Source organism: Phalacrocorax aristotelis, chromosome 3 (genome assembly GCF_949628215.1).
Source record: "Phalacrocorax aristotelis chromosome 3, bGulAri2.1, whole genome shotgun sequence".
Lineage (NCBI taxonomy): Eukaryota > Metazoa > Chordata > Aves > Suliformes > Phalacrocoracidae > Phalacrocorax > Phalacrocorax aristotelis.
Window position 1 is genome coordinate 88768915 of NC_134278.1, and position 19277 is coordinate 88788191.

The following is a 19277-nucleotide window of genomic DNA, read 5'->3' on the forward strand; positions in this document are numbered from 1 at the left end:
CTTCTGGGATGTTTTTGTACCTGACAAACTTTTTTTAGTCAGTGCATTAATATTCTGTAATGAATGTGCTGTCAGGTGTCAGGGAAATAAGATGAAATGGCGCCGTGCAAACATTCACCATTTGCTCTTTTCTCTGCCCCTGCCCTAGCTTTGCTCTGTAGGATCAGGGTATGTGTCAGAAGTCTTTGGTTGCTACTTTCAATTTAAAAAGGCTGAGATTCAGTTGTGCATTGTCTCAAAACAAGAGTTCGGCTTTAAAAAAACCCCACATCTAGGACACTTGTATTGTGGAAATGCTGCACTGCAAGGAAGGGGAGGGCTCTGTGCCATCTTCTGTAAATACAGTTCTCAGGGCTTGGTTCCTCTTCAGTGCAAGAGATGCTTCTGTCAGGAAAAGTGCCTTCGAGAGAGAGATATATATTTTTATATATATACATATATACACACCCTCAATATATTAAAAAAAGTGAGAAGGGGAGAGTAATGGTTTGTCATTGCTTTGCAAGTCAGGTTTTGGTCTATTCTTGTCATAGCTATCTGAAGTGTTTACATATAGTTTGCCTTTCTGGTATTTTGTGCTTGCACAGACCTGATCTCCACCTATTTTGTGTCAACAGTTGCTGAGATTGGTGTAGAGTGATTAACCACTGCAAACTGAAACACCAACACGCAGAGAAAGGTGCCCTCAGAGACCCTCTCTCGCTCTTACATCAGGCCCTAGCTCTGGGCTGCACCTGCATAAAACAAACCACATGGTTAAAAAGTCAGCCTGAAATATTAAAAATGGGGCAAATGTTGCCTCCTTCTTGGTTAAACCAATTTTCTCTTCTCAAAAATGAAACACAGCCAGAGGCGCAGGGCGAGGACGTACTTTTGAGGGCGTGTGTTTTGCCCTGCCTGGCCTGAAATGATTTTGGTGTAAATGATGTATGGCTGGCTATACCAGCGTTAACACTAACGAGGCTTCTACCTTTTATTTTTCTTTAAAAAAAAAGGAAAGAAATGGCAGCAGATACTGCTGAAAAAAATATTACTTCCACAGTTCTTGAATGAAATCTAGGTCATGTAACAGTTTCACAGGTTTTGTTTTTTTTTTTCCCCTGCCCAGGCACTGTAGTCCTTGTGGCTTTTTTGGCTACTGATAAAGCACAATAGCAATAGCTCCTTTTTAATTCAGATTTATCCCCAAGATGTCTGCCTTCTCCCCTGGTTTGTACCATCTGGGGGCTGATCCTTAAGTTTTCTGTGTCCCATGGTCTCACAAATTCTTTTTATCTTTGACATTCCTCTGACTGCCCCATGTGTGTTTTGTTTGCATTGTTTTCTGAGGATGTCTTTTCTCCTGCCCTGAATAAAATGCCGTCAGGAGTAGGATTATAAGCAAAATTAATTGCTTCACTTAATGGGAAATTATGTTTAGATAAAGTAGATTACAAAGTAGGTTATTAGTAGTGGTTAGAAAACAATGTTTGAAGAAGGATGTCTTGCGGGGGAGTTTGTCCAGAAGTGTGGGGTTGTTTTTCAGGTTGGCTGTGACTCAGAATTGTATCTTTTGTGGTTTCTGGAGGAAAAAAAAGGGGGAAAAAAATTTCAAACCAGTTTTGCAGGTGCCCACATCACACAAGATGCACCAACGTGCTTGCATTAGTTGTCTCAGTAGTGGTGGGGAGCAACCGCAGGAATAACAGCTCGCCTCCTCTGCCCCAAGCCAATGTCTTGGGGTATAGACCAGAGCAATGGCAAAGCCTATTTCGTGTACAAATCAAGGTCCAATGTAGGGGTTCATTATGTTTTCTCTTCGGGGGCTGTGGGTTTTTTTTCCCCTAAAGACACTTGTCAGGGCTTTTGGTTTGGCCAGCCTGGGTTCACTTCTCCTTGTCCCGCAGGCTAGAGGAGCTGACGTGGGGTGACAGGGTAGAGTGAATCCATACTTCTGGAAGATGAGGAGGGTGAGGAGATCCGTCCAGGAGTACAGACAGAGCATTTCTCAGTGAGCAGGAATGTGCTTAAACCAGCGCCAGCTGTGGGAGCAGCCTTTCTGGTTTTGCTTGGGCTGGAGGACTAGGCATGGCTTCCAGCTCCCATGTCAGATGCATTATAGGTAGGAGTGAACAGGGAAAAAGCTGTTTGGACCAGGCTCCCAACTTGATGTATGGAAAAGCCTTGAACCTCAAAGGAGAAACCCCTGTGTTTAGACCATTGGTGCGGCAGGAGAAAGCCCAGAGATCATGCAGGCACATCTCTCAAACACTACATTCCCTTAAAAAAGAAGTTACGCTGAATCGACAGAGGACAAGGAAATTGCCAGAAGAGAGAGAATCATAGAATCACTAAGGTTGGAAAAACCCAACTGTCAACCCAACGCTACCATGTCTCCTAAACCATGCCCTGAAGTGCCACTTCTACATGTTTTTTGAACACCTCCAGGGATGGTGACTCCACCACCTCTCTGGAGGAGTGTTTTCAAAGAAGTAGCCAGTAGTTTGCTGTCAGGTCTCACCCATTCCCAGCATAATCCCTGCCATCAAGCGGGACTCAGGTTGTTGGTTTGAAGTGATCTGCTGGAGACAAGCTGCTGGGTTGCACTGGTGGCATGCACCAGACTGGGGTGTGAGTTACAGAGTCCAGACATGCTCTCCTGAAGGTTCAGATGGAAAGCTGAGGTTCAGACCCCACTCAGAGCTGGGAGAAAACACTGAGCTGGGAGGTGTACGTGACAGTCTGGGCTGCTCTCAAAGCTTTCAGAGAGCCTGTGCACCCTCTGCCACGAATGTTTGGGAGATCCTGGGGTCTGTGGCATGGTCTGCACATTGAAGCGCATACATCTCTATCCCAGCAAAGACAGTGCACTATATGGCACTGAAATGAATCACTCTCCAAATATGCAGTGGAAAAGCAACTACACAGCATCAGTCCTGGGCAGGGAGAGCATTTTTGTGGGAGGCAAGGTTTTGGCTGGTAGCATGTTGTGTACCGAACTGCAGTGTTGTGCTGGGTCCAGTGCTGTCCCGGGCGTGAGTTAGAGCAGCCTTAGTGCTGCTCTACTAGATGAATCCTTGCCATATTCCTTAAAGGCTAATTGTGGCACACGGAGATCAGCAGAGTACAGCTGCGCTGGGATTTGGGAGCAGGGAAGAGACAGGAGGTCAGCTCCACTGGCGCTTTGCCATGTAAAGATTTCCCCTTACATCATCTGGCTGCTGAGGGCGAGTTTACATCTGCTTTTCACCCCAAGGGAATTGCGGTGTCAGGGAATGAGGTTGCTGCGAGCCCTCCCTGGCGAAGTGGAGACCTGGAGCACAGCCTCTGCTCTGGCTCCCTGGCATCGGTGGGGAGACGCCCAGATGCCAGACTTGGATTTTCACCGGAAACTTTCCATGTCAGCTGAGCTTTTGGGAGAACTGAGTAAGATTTGTGGATGGGAGGGAAGGGGGAGAAGGAGGAGATTGTACCAGAAAGGCCAACAGCAGCTCCCCTGTGGTGTGGGAGGGCACTGGAGATGAGCAGAGCAGGGAGGAGCATCTCCCAGGAGCCCTCCCCCAGGTATGCTGGCTCTTCACTCCTCTCTAGCAAGTCCTTCCCTTTTTTTTTGTTCAGAACTAAATAAATACAAATAGGCTTCAGCTCCATCCTGCTGGGGAACAGGGAAAATTTTGCAAGATGGGAAAAGCGTTTTCTGCCCAGCTTTCTTCTAGAAAGACTCATTGAGCAGTCACCAGCTGTGAGCCCTGCACAGAGGTGGGGCTAGGGGAGCATTTGGGCCAAGGGAAGAGTGGGGCCAAGAACTTGTGGGTCCTACCTCAGAAAGCCATCAGCTGTCCCTTCTGTGCCAAGAGCACGAACCTCCACTGGACTCACTGCAGCCCCGAGGTAGTCACTGCAGCTGTTTGGTGTCCTGTGGGACTGGTGGCAGGGTCCTCCACCAAATCTGGTCACTTTATTTGGAGGCAGGATGCATCCTGCAGTGATTTGAGAAGAAAACATGGTACAGAGCAGGAGGGGAAGCAGGGCTTGGGGGAAGAGCAAGCACAGGAGGTGGCCAAAGGCAGAGCTGTTGCATGTTGGGCTGGCCGAAATGTAGGGCATAGCCAGCTCTCTTACAAGGAGGGCATACCTGATCCCATCTCTCTGCTTTCTATTTTTGCACTCGTTATGCTCGCTACATTAGCAGGGTTGGCTTGCAAGAGATTCAATAGCACTCTCCTGCTTTAAAGCAACTTTTCTGAATGCACAACATGAATCCATCGGTAGGGTCACATAGTAATGCTTGAAGTCAGAAGCTATTTTTAAAACTACATTGCAGGACCACACATGGCTTTCATTAGTGCTTTCTATCAAATTTGTCAGCTAATTAGTGCTTTTTCATCACTAGCTTTTGCATAGTATTTTATTTGTTCGCTCTTCAATATTGTCTTGCGATACCCCCAGCCCTGTATACAGCCCCTGGTGCTGGTGCTGACAGTGGAGGAGGGAGGGAGAGGATAGCTTTCAGGATACCTTCCCAGTCCTCCTGATGGGTGGACTTGCTCCTTTTTGGAGTATATTCCAATACTACATGTCTGGAGTGGGCGGTTAGCAGCCCGTGTGCTCTCTTCCCTCCCTACCTCCATTTAGTGTTGTAAATGATGTACTGCAGTCCTGAACTGTCTGCAGTTCGGAGGAGGAGGAGGAGGAGGAGAAAGCAAGAAAAGCTGCCAAACATGACTTCATAAGGTTTGACTTTAAATTGAACAAAGTTTCTTGAGTGTCTTGGGTTTTAGGGTTTTTTTTTCTTTACAAATAAAGGGAGTACAGAGAGCATGGATTGCTAATGACTGGTAGTTACGGGTCATTAAGCTCACTAACTGACTTCAGGATCAGAACTTTCTAATAACGGCAGTAAGCACTCTTTTAACATTTATTTCTCATTTTAGGGATGAGAAGATGTGATTACCATTCAAAAGTCTGCGGTTATTTTTTTCTGTTCATAATTACAGAGGGAGCTTGCTATTTTTAAGGCTGTTTTTAAAACATTTGAAAGTATTTGGTGAAAATTTTCTGGTTTTTTTTTTTTCTTTTCTTTAACTGACTCCCTTAAAAAGCTCTGGAAAACAAATACACAGGAAAAAATGAAAATATGTTAAAGTAAGGAATGAAGCAGTTACTGAAGTGTAATAATCCCGGTTTATAGCACACTTTCCATTTAAATTGTTTTTATTAGAGATAAACCTGTTAAGCGTTGAGGAATTAAGTGCTGAATAGGGAAGGTTGTTTCACTGCTGTATAAGTGAATGATCCCAGTATGTAGAAAAGAGTATAGCTTGTTTTACAAGTGAATTATTTGCCAGTTTGAAGGGCTCTGGTTACATCAGCATCTGTTATAAAAAATGATGATTTGTTTGTTGTCAAGAGGAGTACTATTTTTTTCAGAGGGGCGCGAGAGATTTTACCACTGGGGTTTGTAGGTACTGTGGGCTTTCTCACTGTCCTTACGCTTGGTTTGCTAGTAGGAGCTCAAGGAGAAAATGAGGCAGAGGGATTTTCGGGAATTTCTTGGCACTGCTGTTGATACACAGACTTCTGGCTTGCCGTCGTGTGCAGTGCTTTGGGACAATATTGAGAGGGAGCAGCTTGCAACTCCAAGTATCAAAAGTCAGTAATGGTGTGAAACTCTCCTCATTTGGGAAGGCTGGGGGGAGAGAAAAATTCAATATATCGCTAAGTCTCAGCATCTCCTTTCAGACAGCTGGTCCTGGAAAATTTCATTCAAAGACTGCAAATTGGAAGTCCCCGCAGTCACTCTGTCGATTCTTGAGCAAAGGTGACTTTGGAAATTCGTGACAGCAGAGGAAGGTCTTGTTTTATTCACTCAACAGAAGTGAAATACAAGGGGAAGGGAGAAAGAACAGATCTGTGTGGAAAATGTCACTCGGGCTGTAACCTGAGCCCCAGCGAACTGTGCCATTTGGAGGGTTTGGTGACCCTCCGAAAATCCTTGGTCTCTGGCTGCTATTATTGTACCAATTTCCAACTAAAATAAGTCTTTTGTCATCACCAGCCATGCCGCCTCTCGCTGAGAAGAAACAAAACTTGTGCGTGGCAGCGAGGGCGGCCAAGCTGAAGGTCAGAGTGCAGAGGCAGATTGCTGCATCCCTGGGGCTGGGGCTGGATCTCACCCGTGGGACCAGCGATGCACCAACCACAGAGACTGCCAGTGACCTCTGGAGACAGACCCCAGGCGACAAGCCTAAGAGAAAACATCCTAGTAAAATGCAACTTGGAGAAAAGAGAGTTTTCTACTCCTCTTTAGGGTTTTGCAGGTGGAATAGCTGTTTCTTTCTTGCTTTTTGGGACATGGCGGAAAGCACAATCTCATGTATCCAAATGGGCAAGGAAAAGTCAACTTGAAAAAAATAATAAATACTTTAAACTTCTGTGTTTGCCCAACTGTTCAAATGTTTCCTCCATGCCAAATCCTTCCCCTTGCAAAAAAAAAAAAGTTAAAAAAAAACAAGGGAAAAAAGCAACCCAAAGCATTGTTTTGCAGCGTTCTCTGCTCTCCTTGGGCAGGGAGATGGGTACAACTTGTACAATGAGGGATCTCATGTTGTTTGTGCTGCTATTGATTCTGCTCTTTGGGGTAGAAACCCCAAGCCAAAAAAACCCTTCGACATTGGAGCAAAGGTACCAATGCATAGACCACTGGTATGGGGAAAAATACTTTATGCAAGTGTTTGAACCTGTGCAGGTCTTCACTCACACAAATGAGGTTATGTGGCTGTCTTAATCATTAACTTAAGTTTTATGCTGAGTTGTATTTTGACAATATTCCGTTTGAGTAGCATTTAATAGCCAAATATCTTTTTTAGGTCCTGATTCCTCTGAACTTTTAAAAATTAGAGTGACTGAGGGTTTCTTTCTCTTAAGAAAGGTGAATGTGAACATACGGAAAAGGGGCAGTGAGATTTTTCCTGTTAGCTTTTCTGTTCCATCATTTTTGCTGGTGTTATGTCAGCCTGGCACTTTGGAAATTCAAAGAGTGATCAAAAGATCTTGGCCCTTCTATCAAAATAAAAACCAGAGAGTATGAAGAAATTATCCCCTTGCCCATATACTTCTGCAGCTACAGCGAATTTGCAATTTTGCTTGCAGAGAGTTCTCAAATGTGATTTATAAATGTAACAGCGCTGCATTGTGATCTCTCAAGGCAAGCCACATTAATAGTTTTAATCTGATGGGTTCTTACAAATTCCAGGTTTGGGATGCAGGAAGAAACTTGAAAGTGAATACTTTCTTCTTTTTTTTTTTAATGCATAGTGGATTGGAGTCTACTATAATGCAAAGTAAAGCGTTCTGTTACAAAGGCAGGGAGGATGGGACAGGAGGTTAAAGGGCATCCTGGAAACAAACAGCTGGACCAGTTTATTTAAACAGATACAAGGATGGGGAGCTGACCTCCGTTTGACTTCTAGTGGGAGGAGCGAGAATGTCATTTTATTACTTTGCCCAGAAGGAAAATGTTCTTGTGTCTGAATTCCCCCTGAAGATATCCAAACACTGGCTGTTTGGCAGAATTGCTACTTATAGAAAATATATGAATGTGTAGGAAGAAGATAACTCTTAAGTACCTGCATGTAAAATGTTCTTAAAGCAGATATCCGGAGCGATAGCATGGGGTGAACAGGTGAGAACTTTTTTCACTGAAGGCACATCTTGAGGATAATTATTGGTAAATTCTAGCTATATAGTTTATTAATCTAGCTTTATAGTTTATTACTGAGCCTTCCTTCTTATTAAAAGAGCCTGTAGTTTGGAGGAGAATGAAGAGAAGTTTGTGAAGTCGCGGTGTGCCTGCTTAATGTTGCTTAGGGTTTCTTTGGGGTAAAAGCTTTTGGCATATGAAGGTTTCTGAGACCAGCCAATCTCATGGCTACCAAAACCCCTTCCCTCCTGCCACAGTAACAGGTCCTGGCAATTGGGCAGGAGAGGGACAGAGTGCTGGATATGCTGAAAACACAGCACATGTGTGCTGGAAACACAGCAAAAGTCTGCCAGGCGTACAGAAAGAAATGACTGGGGCACTGGGGTTTTCTGTTGTTGTTTTACTTAGGAGAGTTACTGTGAAAATTGCTTTCTGCAAATGCAGATTACAGATATTAAACAATTTTCTAATTGGTCATGGAGCTAAGGCAGCTAATGGGGGAAAAAAGCAGATTTTTTTTAATTGCTTATTTCGCATGGTGTTTGTGCTACACCTGTGCTTATAATGAGAAAGGAGAATTAGTCTAACCTTCTGCTCACATGATTCTAATTTCCATGGTTTGTACAAGATAATGATAAACTGATTTGCAACACCATTTACTGGAGTTGAGTTGTGGGGTTTTTTTTTTAATTGGAAATGTGTAGAAAAACTCATCCAATACTGTTGCTAACAAAAAATGACCTAGTTCAAGTGTAAGGTTTCCAGATCGGCACCCGGAATTGGTGCCTTTGAGCCCATTTTGTCGAGACAGGTTTGATTAGGACTCAACATCTTGATTAATTTTTGCGGGAGTTTAGGTAATGGGAATCAGTCAGGAGCGGGAGATAGGAAGAGACCAAAATCACTGCGCTGGTCATTGATGAGGGCAAAACAAACAGCACTGGGCGGTGGTTTGTGATTCTTCTCCCTGTGGGTGTAGGGGAATGGGTGGGCAGAGTGGCTTCCTGTGGGAAGGTCCTAGTGGCTTTATCTCTGTGGTAGGAGAGCTCCTGCTAAGTCACCCCAAGCAAAGGCAATAAAAACAAGCACCAAGTAGCCCTTTGTGGACTTTCCCATTGCATTTTGCAAGTGTAGTATGGTTTTACCCACGCTCACGCTTCTTCCTTTACTAGTAAATATTGTGGCATACACATTTTTATTATTCTTTTTCTCTCTTGTAAAGAATGTAGAGTCTGGTTATGAGGCTTTGCCATGACTAAATCTTGAAAGAGATGTTTTCCAAATTGTTTTTAACTGAGCTTTCTGAGGAGTGAAACCACGAGAGTTCTTCTAACCCTCTTCAGAGAGGTTCCCAGCCATGGTTTCGAGCCTCCTGATTTCACGAGGGCTGCCTGCAGAGGAGACTGGGGCACTTGTGATCCCTTTCCTTCTTCTGTTTTGCTCCAAATTATTTTGAATATTCCTTTCCCAAATAAGCATTGCAAGACCAGCTGAGGTGAAGAGCTATGAAAATGTAAGTAGTACAGTTGCAGATGACTATTTAAAAAAAATGACTGTACCTTTTTTCTATTTCCAAAGATCTGCTTTTCATTGTTCAGGGGGAATTTTCAGTAGTCCAGTAATTACAGTTTAACAAGATGTTTGCTGTAAATGGTCAGGCCTAGCTGGAGAAAACAGGATTATAAATTCAATTACTGTAAAGCTATGACCTCGCCTTGACCCCTCAGACTTTGCATAAAGAGAGAGGGGGGAAAAAAACCCACCAAGAAATGGCTAGGAGGAATGCACGGCTCTGAAGTCCCCAGCAGTGTGACTTAACGGTGATAAAACTCCAGACGTTCTCTCATTTGATGGGGTTCTGCCATCACAGTTCATTATCTTAATAGTGGGCATTAAAAGGGAATTAGGTTTGCAGAGGTAGGGGCAGGTTTTGTTAAAAAAAAATTTGAAAAAGAAGTCAGAGGACATAAGGCAGAAATGGTACTAATGAGGGGGAGATAGCAGATGCCCTCACGAGCATCTCACCAGCTTCACCCAGGTTTTTTTGCCCTGTTCTGAATTGAGAAGATTGTTACCAGTATTATTTCCTGAAAACTCAGCTAATTCCCCCATGAAAAGATGAAATGGGAGTGTCCGACTGTGGTAAAAAGCAGGCAAACATAAATCAGCTTGGAAACCCCAAGCTTGTACTCTCAAAGGTCATTGGGGGTTAGAGCTTTTGCAGTATTTGCATCTGCACGCAGCCTGACGGAGAGCACCGCGGCAGGGTGAGAGGGCTTCGGGATGGGTGGAAGTTGTCCTTTCCCTAACCATTTGCTTTCCTCTTTTTTGTTGCAGGTTTATTAATGCTAGAAGAAGAATAGTTCAGCCCATGATAGACCAGTCCAATCGAGCAGGCAAGTCCCCAATAGTAACTGTATTCAAGTCACGCAGGCGAAAACCATCCTCAAGCCATTCACCGGGAGGTCCATTACCTGGTAAATAAATGAGAAATGAATGCTGGGAGTGATTGACAATTAAAATACAACCAGCTTTGTTTCATTACAGCCCTAATCATTTTAACTTGATTAAAATATTTTGGGGAAAAAATGATTGGACAATTAAAAAAAAAGAAACTAAAATGATCCGCTTTGTGACTGGACTTTCCGTACACGTTCAGAATTGAAGTTGTTTTTGCTTTTGCTAGTAGTTGTTTTGAGTTTTCCCTCCCAGCTCCTTCTGCTCCTGTGACCACTCCCTGGTGCATGGCTTGGTGTGGAATTGCTGTAAACTTTATTACCTGTCAAAAGGGCAAAGGGGTCAGAATCGCTTGTGGGACTCAGTAAAGTTCAAAGACATTCAATGAGGTAGAGCTTTATGTGCTTTAATAACCCAAGGCAGCTTACTTCTGAAGCCAGCTTTTAATGTACAGTTAAAACCTCAAGTTCAGGTAGTGGTACTTGTGTAGGGTCCTTTTGTCCCTTGTCTCTTCTTTTTAGTAGCTGCCTTTTGGGATCGCTGCATTTGGGGTTTACTTGGGGGGAAATTTTTTTTTATTTTATTTTAAATTCTTAAGTTTTCTCATGCTGATCCTGTCCGGGGTCTTGGCTCACAGCTCTGTGTGGGTATTTACCATGGAGGAATAGCCTATTACTATTTGTTTCCCGGGTCTTGCTGCCAAACTATTCAAATCTGTCGTTGTCCAAGATGCCTTCGGGCCACCCTTCCTCTTCGAGTACATTCGATTATTTTATCATTAGAGGTAAATATCTGGCACGGATGTGTTCAGGTCTTGCTCTTAGAAAGGCACACGGGCGTAATTTAACACACTGCGATTTCAGTGTGACTATTCCAGCCATAAAATCCATCTCCTATACAGGTCTTTGCATTGACGTCAGCAGTGGCAGCAGCTGGAGCTGGGGCTCCTCATGTCTCGAGATTTCGGATCGCTGACTTCATTTCCAAACTCGCAGTAGGAAATTAAGCTAAAACTAAGCAAGCTTTTAGCCCAGGCACTGAATTTGAATAGTAGATGTTTTTCCCTCTTTTTACAGCCAGCATCGATAGCTGTCTCACGCAGTCCATGGGTGGGGGGGTTGTGTCTTGACGCTGTGAGAAGAGGTGACCATTTTGGCTGTCGCTAAAGAGAAATGTTCTGCACTTTTCCAGTAAGTCAAGGAACACCCTATAACCCCGACGGGCAGCCGATGGGAGGTTTTGTGATGGACGGCCAGCAGCACATGGGCATCCGAGCACCAGGTAAGCCCCTGGGGGAGCATCACCCACCGATGAGTGACAGTTGCGCCACCGCAGGTAACTGCACCTCCGCCCTCTGCCGTCGTCTCAGCTGCCTGCCTTGCCTCGCCTGTCTTCTGCCTGCCTTCAACATCGCCAAGGGAAACCAGGCATCTCCTCACTCCAGTGGTCCTGAACCCTCTGCCGTGCTGTGTTTTGGAAAGGGGCTTTTGGCACTATCTGTTGACTTTGCTCATTCTCTGGCATCTTCTTGGATTTTTATCTCCCTCTAGGACCTATGAGTGGAATGGGCATGAATATGGGCATGGAGGGGCAGTGGCACTACATGTAACCTTCACCTAGGTAACCAATGGCAAAGCCAGGGGGAAGTAAGTACAAACGGGGTCTTTGTTCTCACTTTGTCCGAGGGATATTTGTCTCCTTGCATTTCCTTATGTTCTCCCTGCCCATAGCCTCATGCTTGTTCCTTCCTTTCCATCCATCCATCCTATGCCTGGGCTCCTTCGGGTTTCTTGCCCTCTGGTTCAGCTCAAGCTTTCCAAGCTCCCAAAGCCCCCGTGTGCGCGCGCGCGCGCCGTACGTTGACGCCGCCGTACATCGACGCCGCCATACATTGATGCTATTATCCATCCCCGAGCACATGACAAAACAAGAAGCAGCCGGGGAGGTGGGGGAGCCCGTCGTCTTGGCAACAGACTGATTTGCAAAATGTAAGCGGTCTGCAGCAGTGCAGGGAGAGGAAAGAGCATGTCCCCAAAGTGTCATAAATCTGTCTAACCGCAGTTGATGCATGAGTTACATTTCTCCCACTAACCTGCAAGACACCAAAAAAGCCAAACAGAGACTTCTCCTGGGTTAAAAAAATAATAAAAAAAAAAAAGGCGGCTTCACTTAGTTGTATTTTGGAAGGCAATGGACAAAACTTTGATTATTTTTTTTTTTTTCCAAGTTTATTTCTCTTTGTCTGTCCGTCATAATGGGATTACGTGTGGCAAAGGAAAAAGAGAGAATACAAAATAGAGGTGTGCGCAGCAGGCTATGGAGCTTAGCCCAGGCTAATTGACTATATCCAAATTAAGTATGCCATCACTTGCAGTGTGACAAATGGATTTGACTTATTCAGTATACAAAAATAGAGATCATTAATGCAATCTTCAGTGGCAGGCCTCGCGAAGAAAGCCTAGAAAAAGTGTCCCAGGTTTTTTTTTTTCCCTCTTGTCTTTTTATAGGGGAAAATATGTTATACAAATTTTAGTTGGTTGTTTTTTTTTTTTAAAGCAGTTTGAAACACCGAGGCACCAGTACCATATTTAAATGCTGCCTGATTCTGTTCCTTTCACTTTCTTTCTGCAGTTAAAAGCAGTTATTTCGGCACCTTTGTTGTGCCCCCAGCCTATATTAACCTAGGGCTTGAAGTTACCCAGGCCAAGTGTATTTCATAGTCGTCTCCTCTGGGCACGAGTCAAAACTAAGTTTTAACAATTAGCTGTGAAAACATTCCTCTGAGCTTGGGAATGCAACAGCCTTATTACCTCATCATGGAAATTTCTAGCTTAGTTAATTTAAATATTGTTTCTTAGTTTCTGGGTCAATTAAATTTAAATGATGTATTTTATGCTTCGTGACCAATTAAATTAATAGGTTATTACAAAAAATATTATCATCTTTTTTGATTAAAGAGCTGTGAGTACAGTATATTTTATAAGCAATTTTCATTAGTTCAAAACTGTTCCTTTAGGCTAGATTAAGCAGCTATTCATTGCTAGAGCCTTGAGACCTGATTCCAAGGTGTTCGGTGCATTCACAGCGCGCTCTTACTTAGAACTAAAGCCAATTGAACCTACTTAGCAATAGCGTATGCCTTTCACCCTTGATGATTATGGAGCTTATAGCTCTCCGAAACAATACACCTGTCAGTTCCCATCAGCTACAGCAATCCAAGCAGAAGGCAGAGGCCCACGGAAAGCAGGAGGTTTTATTGTTTTAGGTCCAATTTTTTTCTTATTGTTCTCCCAAACCCACTGAAAGGTTGACTGAGTTGTGTGTCTGATTTCTTCAGGCAGAAGTGAGCAGAGGGAAAGAATTAATTGATAACTGTTATTGATTATATATATAGAGAGATATTTATGTGTTTAAAAATACAGGTTTGATTTAACAGTCATCCTTAGTAATCCTATCAGTTTCGGCTTCATATGAGGCCTTTGTTCAGCGATGTATGTGCTTGCTGTATAGTGTCTGTTTGAACGGCACAGATACTTGGGACAGATTCCAAGTGAGCAGGCTCAAGAGCTAAATAAATAACTGTTGATAAACCTCAACACCGATTTAACCCATCTCTCCTCCCAAGCCCCTCATTAACTACTACGGATTCACACCTTGTATTTCCAGCACGCTTTTACAAGCGGGGAGACGAAGGCGGGTAGCTGGAGCAAGGCCACGGGGGATGGAGCCCACCTGAGAGCCCTCGCAGGGCTTCCCTGGCTTGGTGCCACCACCCTGTGTGACATTAGTCATCATCGGGCTGGCTCTGGCTCTGGCACACTTCCAGACTGGAAGCATCTCCATCACATATGTTCCTAACTGTAAAAGCAGAAAGCGGTTTTATCTCCCAAAACCCTGCATTTGGAGGGGGGAGGATGTTCGGGGAGGGGGGGGGGTGTGACCTGGGAATCATTCCCATTGCCATCATTTGCGAGTCCATACATAGGCTCCAGTTTCACAAAGACAACTATGCTCGCACGCCCATGACTCCATGTCCCACCTTTGGCTCGAGCCCGGCCTTTCCGTGCCCGAGCAGAGGAGCTTGACAGCCCTGTGTCCATAGCTGGTCCCCACCACTCACCACTGCCTCTTTCTCTCCGCAGGGCTGCAAAGTGTGCCAGGGGATTATGTGTCTCGGGGTAGTCCAATGGGTATGAATATGGGACAGCCAAGCTATACCCCACCCCAGATGCCCCCCCATCCTGCTCAGCTGCGTCATGGCCCCCCCATGCATACCTACATTCCTGGACACCCTCACCACCCAGCGATGATGATGCATGGAGGACCACCCCACCCTGGAATGCCCATGTCAGCATCAAGCCCCACAATGCTTCATACCGGTGAGCCGGCAGTGAGCGGACAAGTGATGGACATTCATGCTCAGTAGCTTAAGGGAAATACGCGTTGTCTGCAGCAACGGTAGATTTCAAACATTGTCTTTCTGCAATTACTATGGAGTTCTTGGCATCAACTTTGGACCAAGGGACGTTCCAATTCTTCACAGGGACCCTGAAAAGCAGGAAAACACCAACCGAAGTCAACTTCTGGGGACATGCTAAATACCTATATAAGACATTAAGAGAACAAAGAGTGAAATATTGTAAAATGCTATTATACTGTTATCCATATTACGTTGTTTCTTATAGATTTTTTAAAAAAAATGTGAAATTTTTCCACACTATGTGTGTTGTTTCCATAGCTCTTCACTTCCTCCAGAAGCCTCCTTACATTAAAAAAAAAGAAGCCTTACACTTTTCCTGCAAATGACAGAAAGGGCTTATTTGCAGGATTTTTAGAGCATTAAAATAACTATGTCAGGCAGAAGAATCTTTCTTCTATCCTAGGATTTCAGCCATGCACACTCTCTCTCTCCTCTCTCCTCCTCTCTGTCTTTCTTCCCTTTCTCTCCCGTTCTCCCCCTCTCTCCCTCTCTCTCTTTCTAGCCTGGGGCATGAATTTGCATGTCTAATTCATTTACTCACCATATTTGAATTGGCCTGAACAGATGTAAATCGGGAAGGATGGGAAAAACTGCAGTCATCAACAATGATTAATCAGCTGTTGCAGGCAGTGTCTTAAGGAGACTGGTAGGAGGAAGCATGGAAACGGAAAGGCAGTGTATTTGAAGCCTAATTGTCACATCAGAGCATCCTTGTCCCCATGCAGCAACCACCACCTTGTACATCACTTCCTGTTTTATGCAGCTCGAAACATGGACTGAAGATTTATTTTTAATATGTTGACTTTCTTTCTGGGCAAGACATCGGTCATGTGTGCATTTTTTTTTCCATAGTCCCATCATGGAGCATTTATGTATACATTGTAAATAAATTTTGTGCAAAAGGACTGGAAAAATGATCTGTATTATTGCAATTTTTTGTAAAAGTAGCAGTTTGGTATGAGTTGGCATGCATACAGATTTACTAAGTGGGATAAGCTAATTATACTTTTGTTGTGGTTAAACAAATGCTTGTTGATAGCCTTTTTCTATCAAGAAACCAAGGAGCTAATTATTATTAATAATAATCATTGCACACTGAGTCTTAGCGTTTCTGATTGAAACAGTTTGGATTGTATAATAACTCAAAGCCCAGTTGTAGTAGTTTGAGTGCAGTAATGAAATCTGAATCTAAAATAAAAACAAATTATTTTTTGTCATGGTGACTCCACTGCTTGCAAAATTTGTTTCCTGTCCCCCTTCAGTATTTGCAGCCATTCTATCCCAGACTGGGAGCCGAGCAGCTGCCAAACTCAGCTAGCTCCAGAGACGTACCTATCATTTGCTATTTAAATATCGGCTTCACATTTAAAGAATGTAAAAGTAATGCTATGCTGCGTAAAGAAACGTTCTCCAAACTCGCACTGTAAATTGCCAGGTTGGGAACTGTTGCCTGTGAATAAATGTAATATCATAGGGCATCATCGGGCAGAAATTTGTAAATAGTATTACCCCCACTCCCCCCACCCCCCCAAATTACAGTTCTAATATGCAGTTTAAATTGTTTAAGCCATTGACATGTTACATTTCTTTCTGGAATTCAACATGCTAAGGAAGGAGGAAAATAAAACTTGGAAAACATTGCTCGGGCAATGCATGTTTGAAAGTAAATGACGTGCTGGTGCAAGGGGCTGCTGGACCTCTGCAAGCGGAGGCTGGTGCAGGCCGTCCTCTCCTCATTAACCAATTTCCTTGCACAGCTGTACTTTCTGCACTGCAGCCAGCGAGTTAAATAGCACCAAACAGCCTGGGTAGGCTGCAATACCTTCGCATTTTCTTTAAATAAAATCGCAGCTATATAAAAAAATAGTTTCCTGGGCGTAGGAAAAATATGCAAATATTTTAATTAAAGCAAAATCATGCAACCACCCCCCCACCCCGTCCCCAGCCGCCGGGCCCGTGTCCCCGGGGTGTTGCGGGGGCAGCTGCCCGTTGGGGCTCGCCCACCACCCCGCCGCTGCCCACGTGCCCCCCGGGCTTTCCCGGGGGTCCCCCCCGGCTGCGGCCGGGGCTGGGCAGGGGCCAGGCAGGGCTGGGTAGGGGAAAGGCAAGGCTAGGACAGTGTGCAGGCAGGGGTGCAGGCAGCACAAACCTTTCTGAACTAAGCAAGGCACCAAAGTGGGGTCCTCCCCCTCCCCCAAACCCACCCCCGCAGCTTGGATCTCCTCCCCCCCCTTGTTTTTTTTTTTTTGTAACTCTGAGTTTTCTTGGTTTTCCCCTTTCGCCTCCCCTTTTTTAAAGGGCCGCTGTACCAAAGAGGCTGCACATCCCGGCTCCCGCTTTGTAATGTGTAATAATGACACTTTTCTGCCAAAACGTGAATGAGCGGGGCTTGCTTTTTTTGGGGGGGGGTGTTATTTTTTGTTTGTTTTGTTGTGGGGGGTTTGTTTGGTTGGTTTTTTTTAATGTTTCTTGAAAGACAAAAACAAACCGCCCTCTTGCCTGCGAGGACACACGCGTGCCTTCCTCCTCCTCGCAGCCACAGAGAAGTGAGGCACAGACCTTCCACCATCGGACCTTGCTTTCTTTTTTTTTGGGGGGCGACAGATTTCAAATTAAATCCACTATTATATCCCAAGACATTTAATCAGCTGTAATTATAACACATTCAAAATGAAGAATATGCCTTGACAGTATTTTTATTGTTATTGTTCATCGCATGATGTTAGGCAGCTTCAGAGGCACAGGAAAGAGAAGTAAACGGGTTACAAATAGGGAATTATCCCTCGTTTAGCATTAAAATTCATTTAGATAAAATTGCCACAAACATTTAAATGGGGAGATTAGTTCCCCCTCACGCCTTATTGCACTCTTTCAATGGCTCCGTTAAGAACATTTTACACGTTGGAAATTCCGCCTTTTCGGGCCGCTCGCTGTTTCCTAGCTACCCTCCTTTCACCGCACCGGGGGGGGCGGCGGGGCCCAGTGGGGGCTGCCTGGCTGCGCCTCAGCGCCTCGGCCCCGGCTCCGGGGGCTGCGCGGCCCGCTGTAGTGCGCGCTGCGCTGCGCGGTGCTGCGCAGGGGGCGGGCGCGGGGAGCGGGGGGGGCGGCTCGCCGCCCCGCTGTCCTGCCGCTGCCCGCCGTGGAGGCGGAGGAGGAGGAGGAGGAGGAAGAGGAAGAGGAAAGCCGGCTTCGACTGCCATCTCTTGGGGGCTCGGGAGAGTGCCGCGGGGGGATTGGGGGTGGGGTCCGCGGCCGCCAGCGCAGCGCGGCGGGCATTGCGCGCCGCCGGCCCAAAGTTTGTGCAATCCCCGACGGGGCTTTATTCTCCCCCCCCCCCCCCGCCCCGGGTTTTTTTGAGCACCCCCAATTTTCCGTTTCCTCCTTTTCTTTTTGTGCACACCACCCCACCCCCGGGGGTGCGCGCACGTCCCCCGGAGCCGGTGCGCGCAGCGCCGCGCAAGGAGGGCGCAACGGTTTCATCCCCCCCTCCCGGAGCGGCGGGGGGCGGGGGGGGGGGCCGGACAGACCCGTAAGCGCGCTATTTGCACGCATCTCTGCGCGGGGCCTGCCCTGCGCCTGGGGTGGGCACCCGCACCCCACGAAGGTTGTTGGTTTTTTTTGGGGGGGGCAGGAAATCCCAGCCAAGCTCAGCGGGGAGGGCTGACTCCCGCGGACAGAGGGGGTCGCGTGGGGGTTGCCTGCCCCGCCGACCCGGCCGTGCCTCCCGCAGCCACAGGTACGTTTGGGCTCAAAACCGGCACTTTTGGGAGACGCGGTGAATATTTCCACCGCCGGTGCTGTTCCGCGGCAAGTCTGCGCTGCCAGGGCTTCTCGCAGCGCGCGTCCTGAACCCGCGTGGAAAACTGCACCCCCTCCGCTGACCTTGCTGTGCCGCACGGGGTGATAATATATATACGCATATACACATCTACACATATATAAAGAAGCGAAGGAAGGTTTCCCGTGCGGTGGGGGGAAGCGGCTGCCCCGGGCGCGGGCGGTGCGCGGAGGCGGTCACGCGTGGGGCGGAGCGCTCCCGCTGCGGCCGAGGTGCCGCCTGGAGGTGGCTGCTCAACTCCGGGCCGGGCTGGTGCTTTGTGTGTGACAGCCAGCAAACCTTCGCCGTCCCTTTAATGCGTGTGGAAATAACCGCATGCCTGTGTGGCAGCTGCTTCTAAAGCCCCAACTAACTCTTTTGGAAGAGCTGGGGGGAAAGAGTGAAAGGCGAAAGAAAGACTGTTCATTTTTTTTTCCTTTGGTGCCATTTTGGATGTCATCTGTTACCTTGGTGACTGTGCTCAGCCCCCAAAGCCCCTGGATTGTTAGGGAAAAAAAAAAAAGCATGCTATTTCTGCACCGTCATTTATCACTGTCACCGCATAATGATTCCCCTCGCAGCTCCTTATTGATGTTTGTAATTGCATTATCTCATAAAGGGAGGGGGTGGCGGGCCGGCATGATCAATGGAGCCGCGCCGTGCATGCCGGGGTCAGGGGCTGCGGGAGGCGGCAGGCCCCCCCTCCCCGGTGCCCCCCAGCCCTGGTCCCCGCCTGGCAGACAACACATCCCGGGCACCGCCCGGAGCGCGGCCCCGGCAGCCGGCGTGCGGGACAAGGGCATCTCCCGGGCGGGGCCGTCCTTCTGGGACACCCCGATTTG

General features: G+C 46.4%; 1 protein-coding gene across 6 annotated transcripts in view; it reads left to right on the forward strand.

Moving 5' to 3' along the window:
- The window catches only part of MEIS1 (Meis homeobox 1), a 109868-nt gene extending 94027 nt beyond the window's left edge, over positions 1–15841 (forward strand). For 2 of the 6 annotated variants that reach the window (XM_075088399.1, XM_075088398.1), the window contains exons 10-12: positions 10019–10077; positions 11330–11419; positions 14281–15841. In XM_075088399.1, the coding sequence (XP_074944500.1) occupies positions 10019–10077; positions 11330–11419; positions 14281–14564 (433 nt within the window). In that variant the 3' untranslated portion in view covers positions 14565–15841. Of the gene's footprint in view, positions 1–10018; positions 10159–11329; positions 11420–11688; positions 11785–14280 lie in introns of all 6 variants that reach the window. The other 4 variants (XM_075088400.1, XM_075088402.1, XM_075088401.1 and 1 more) reach the window with 4 other exon arrangements.
- Positions 15842–19277: the final 3436 nt, after the last annotated feature.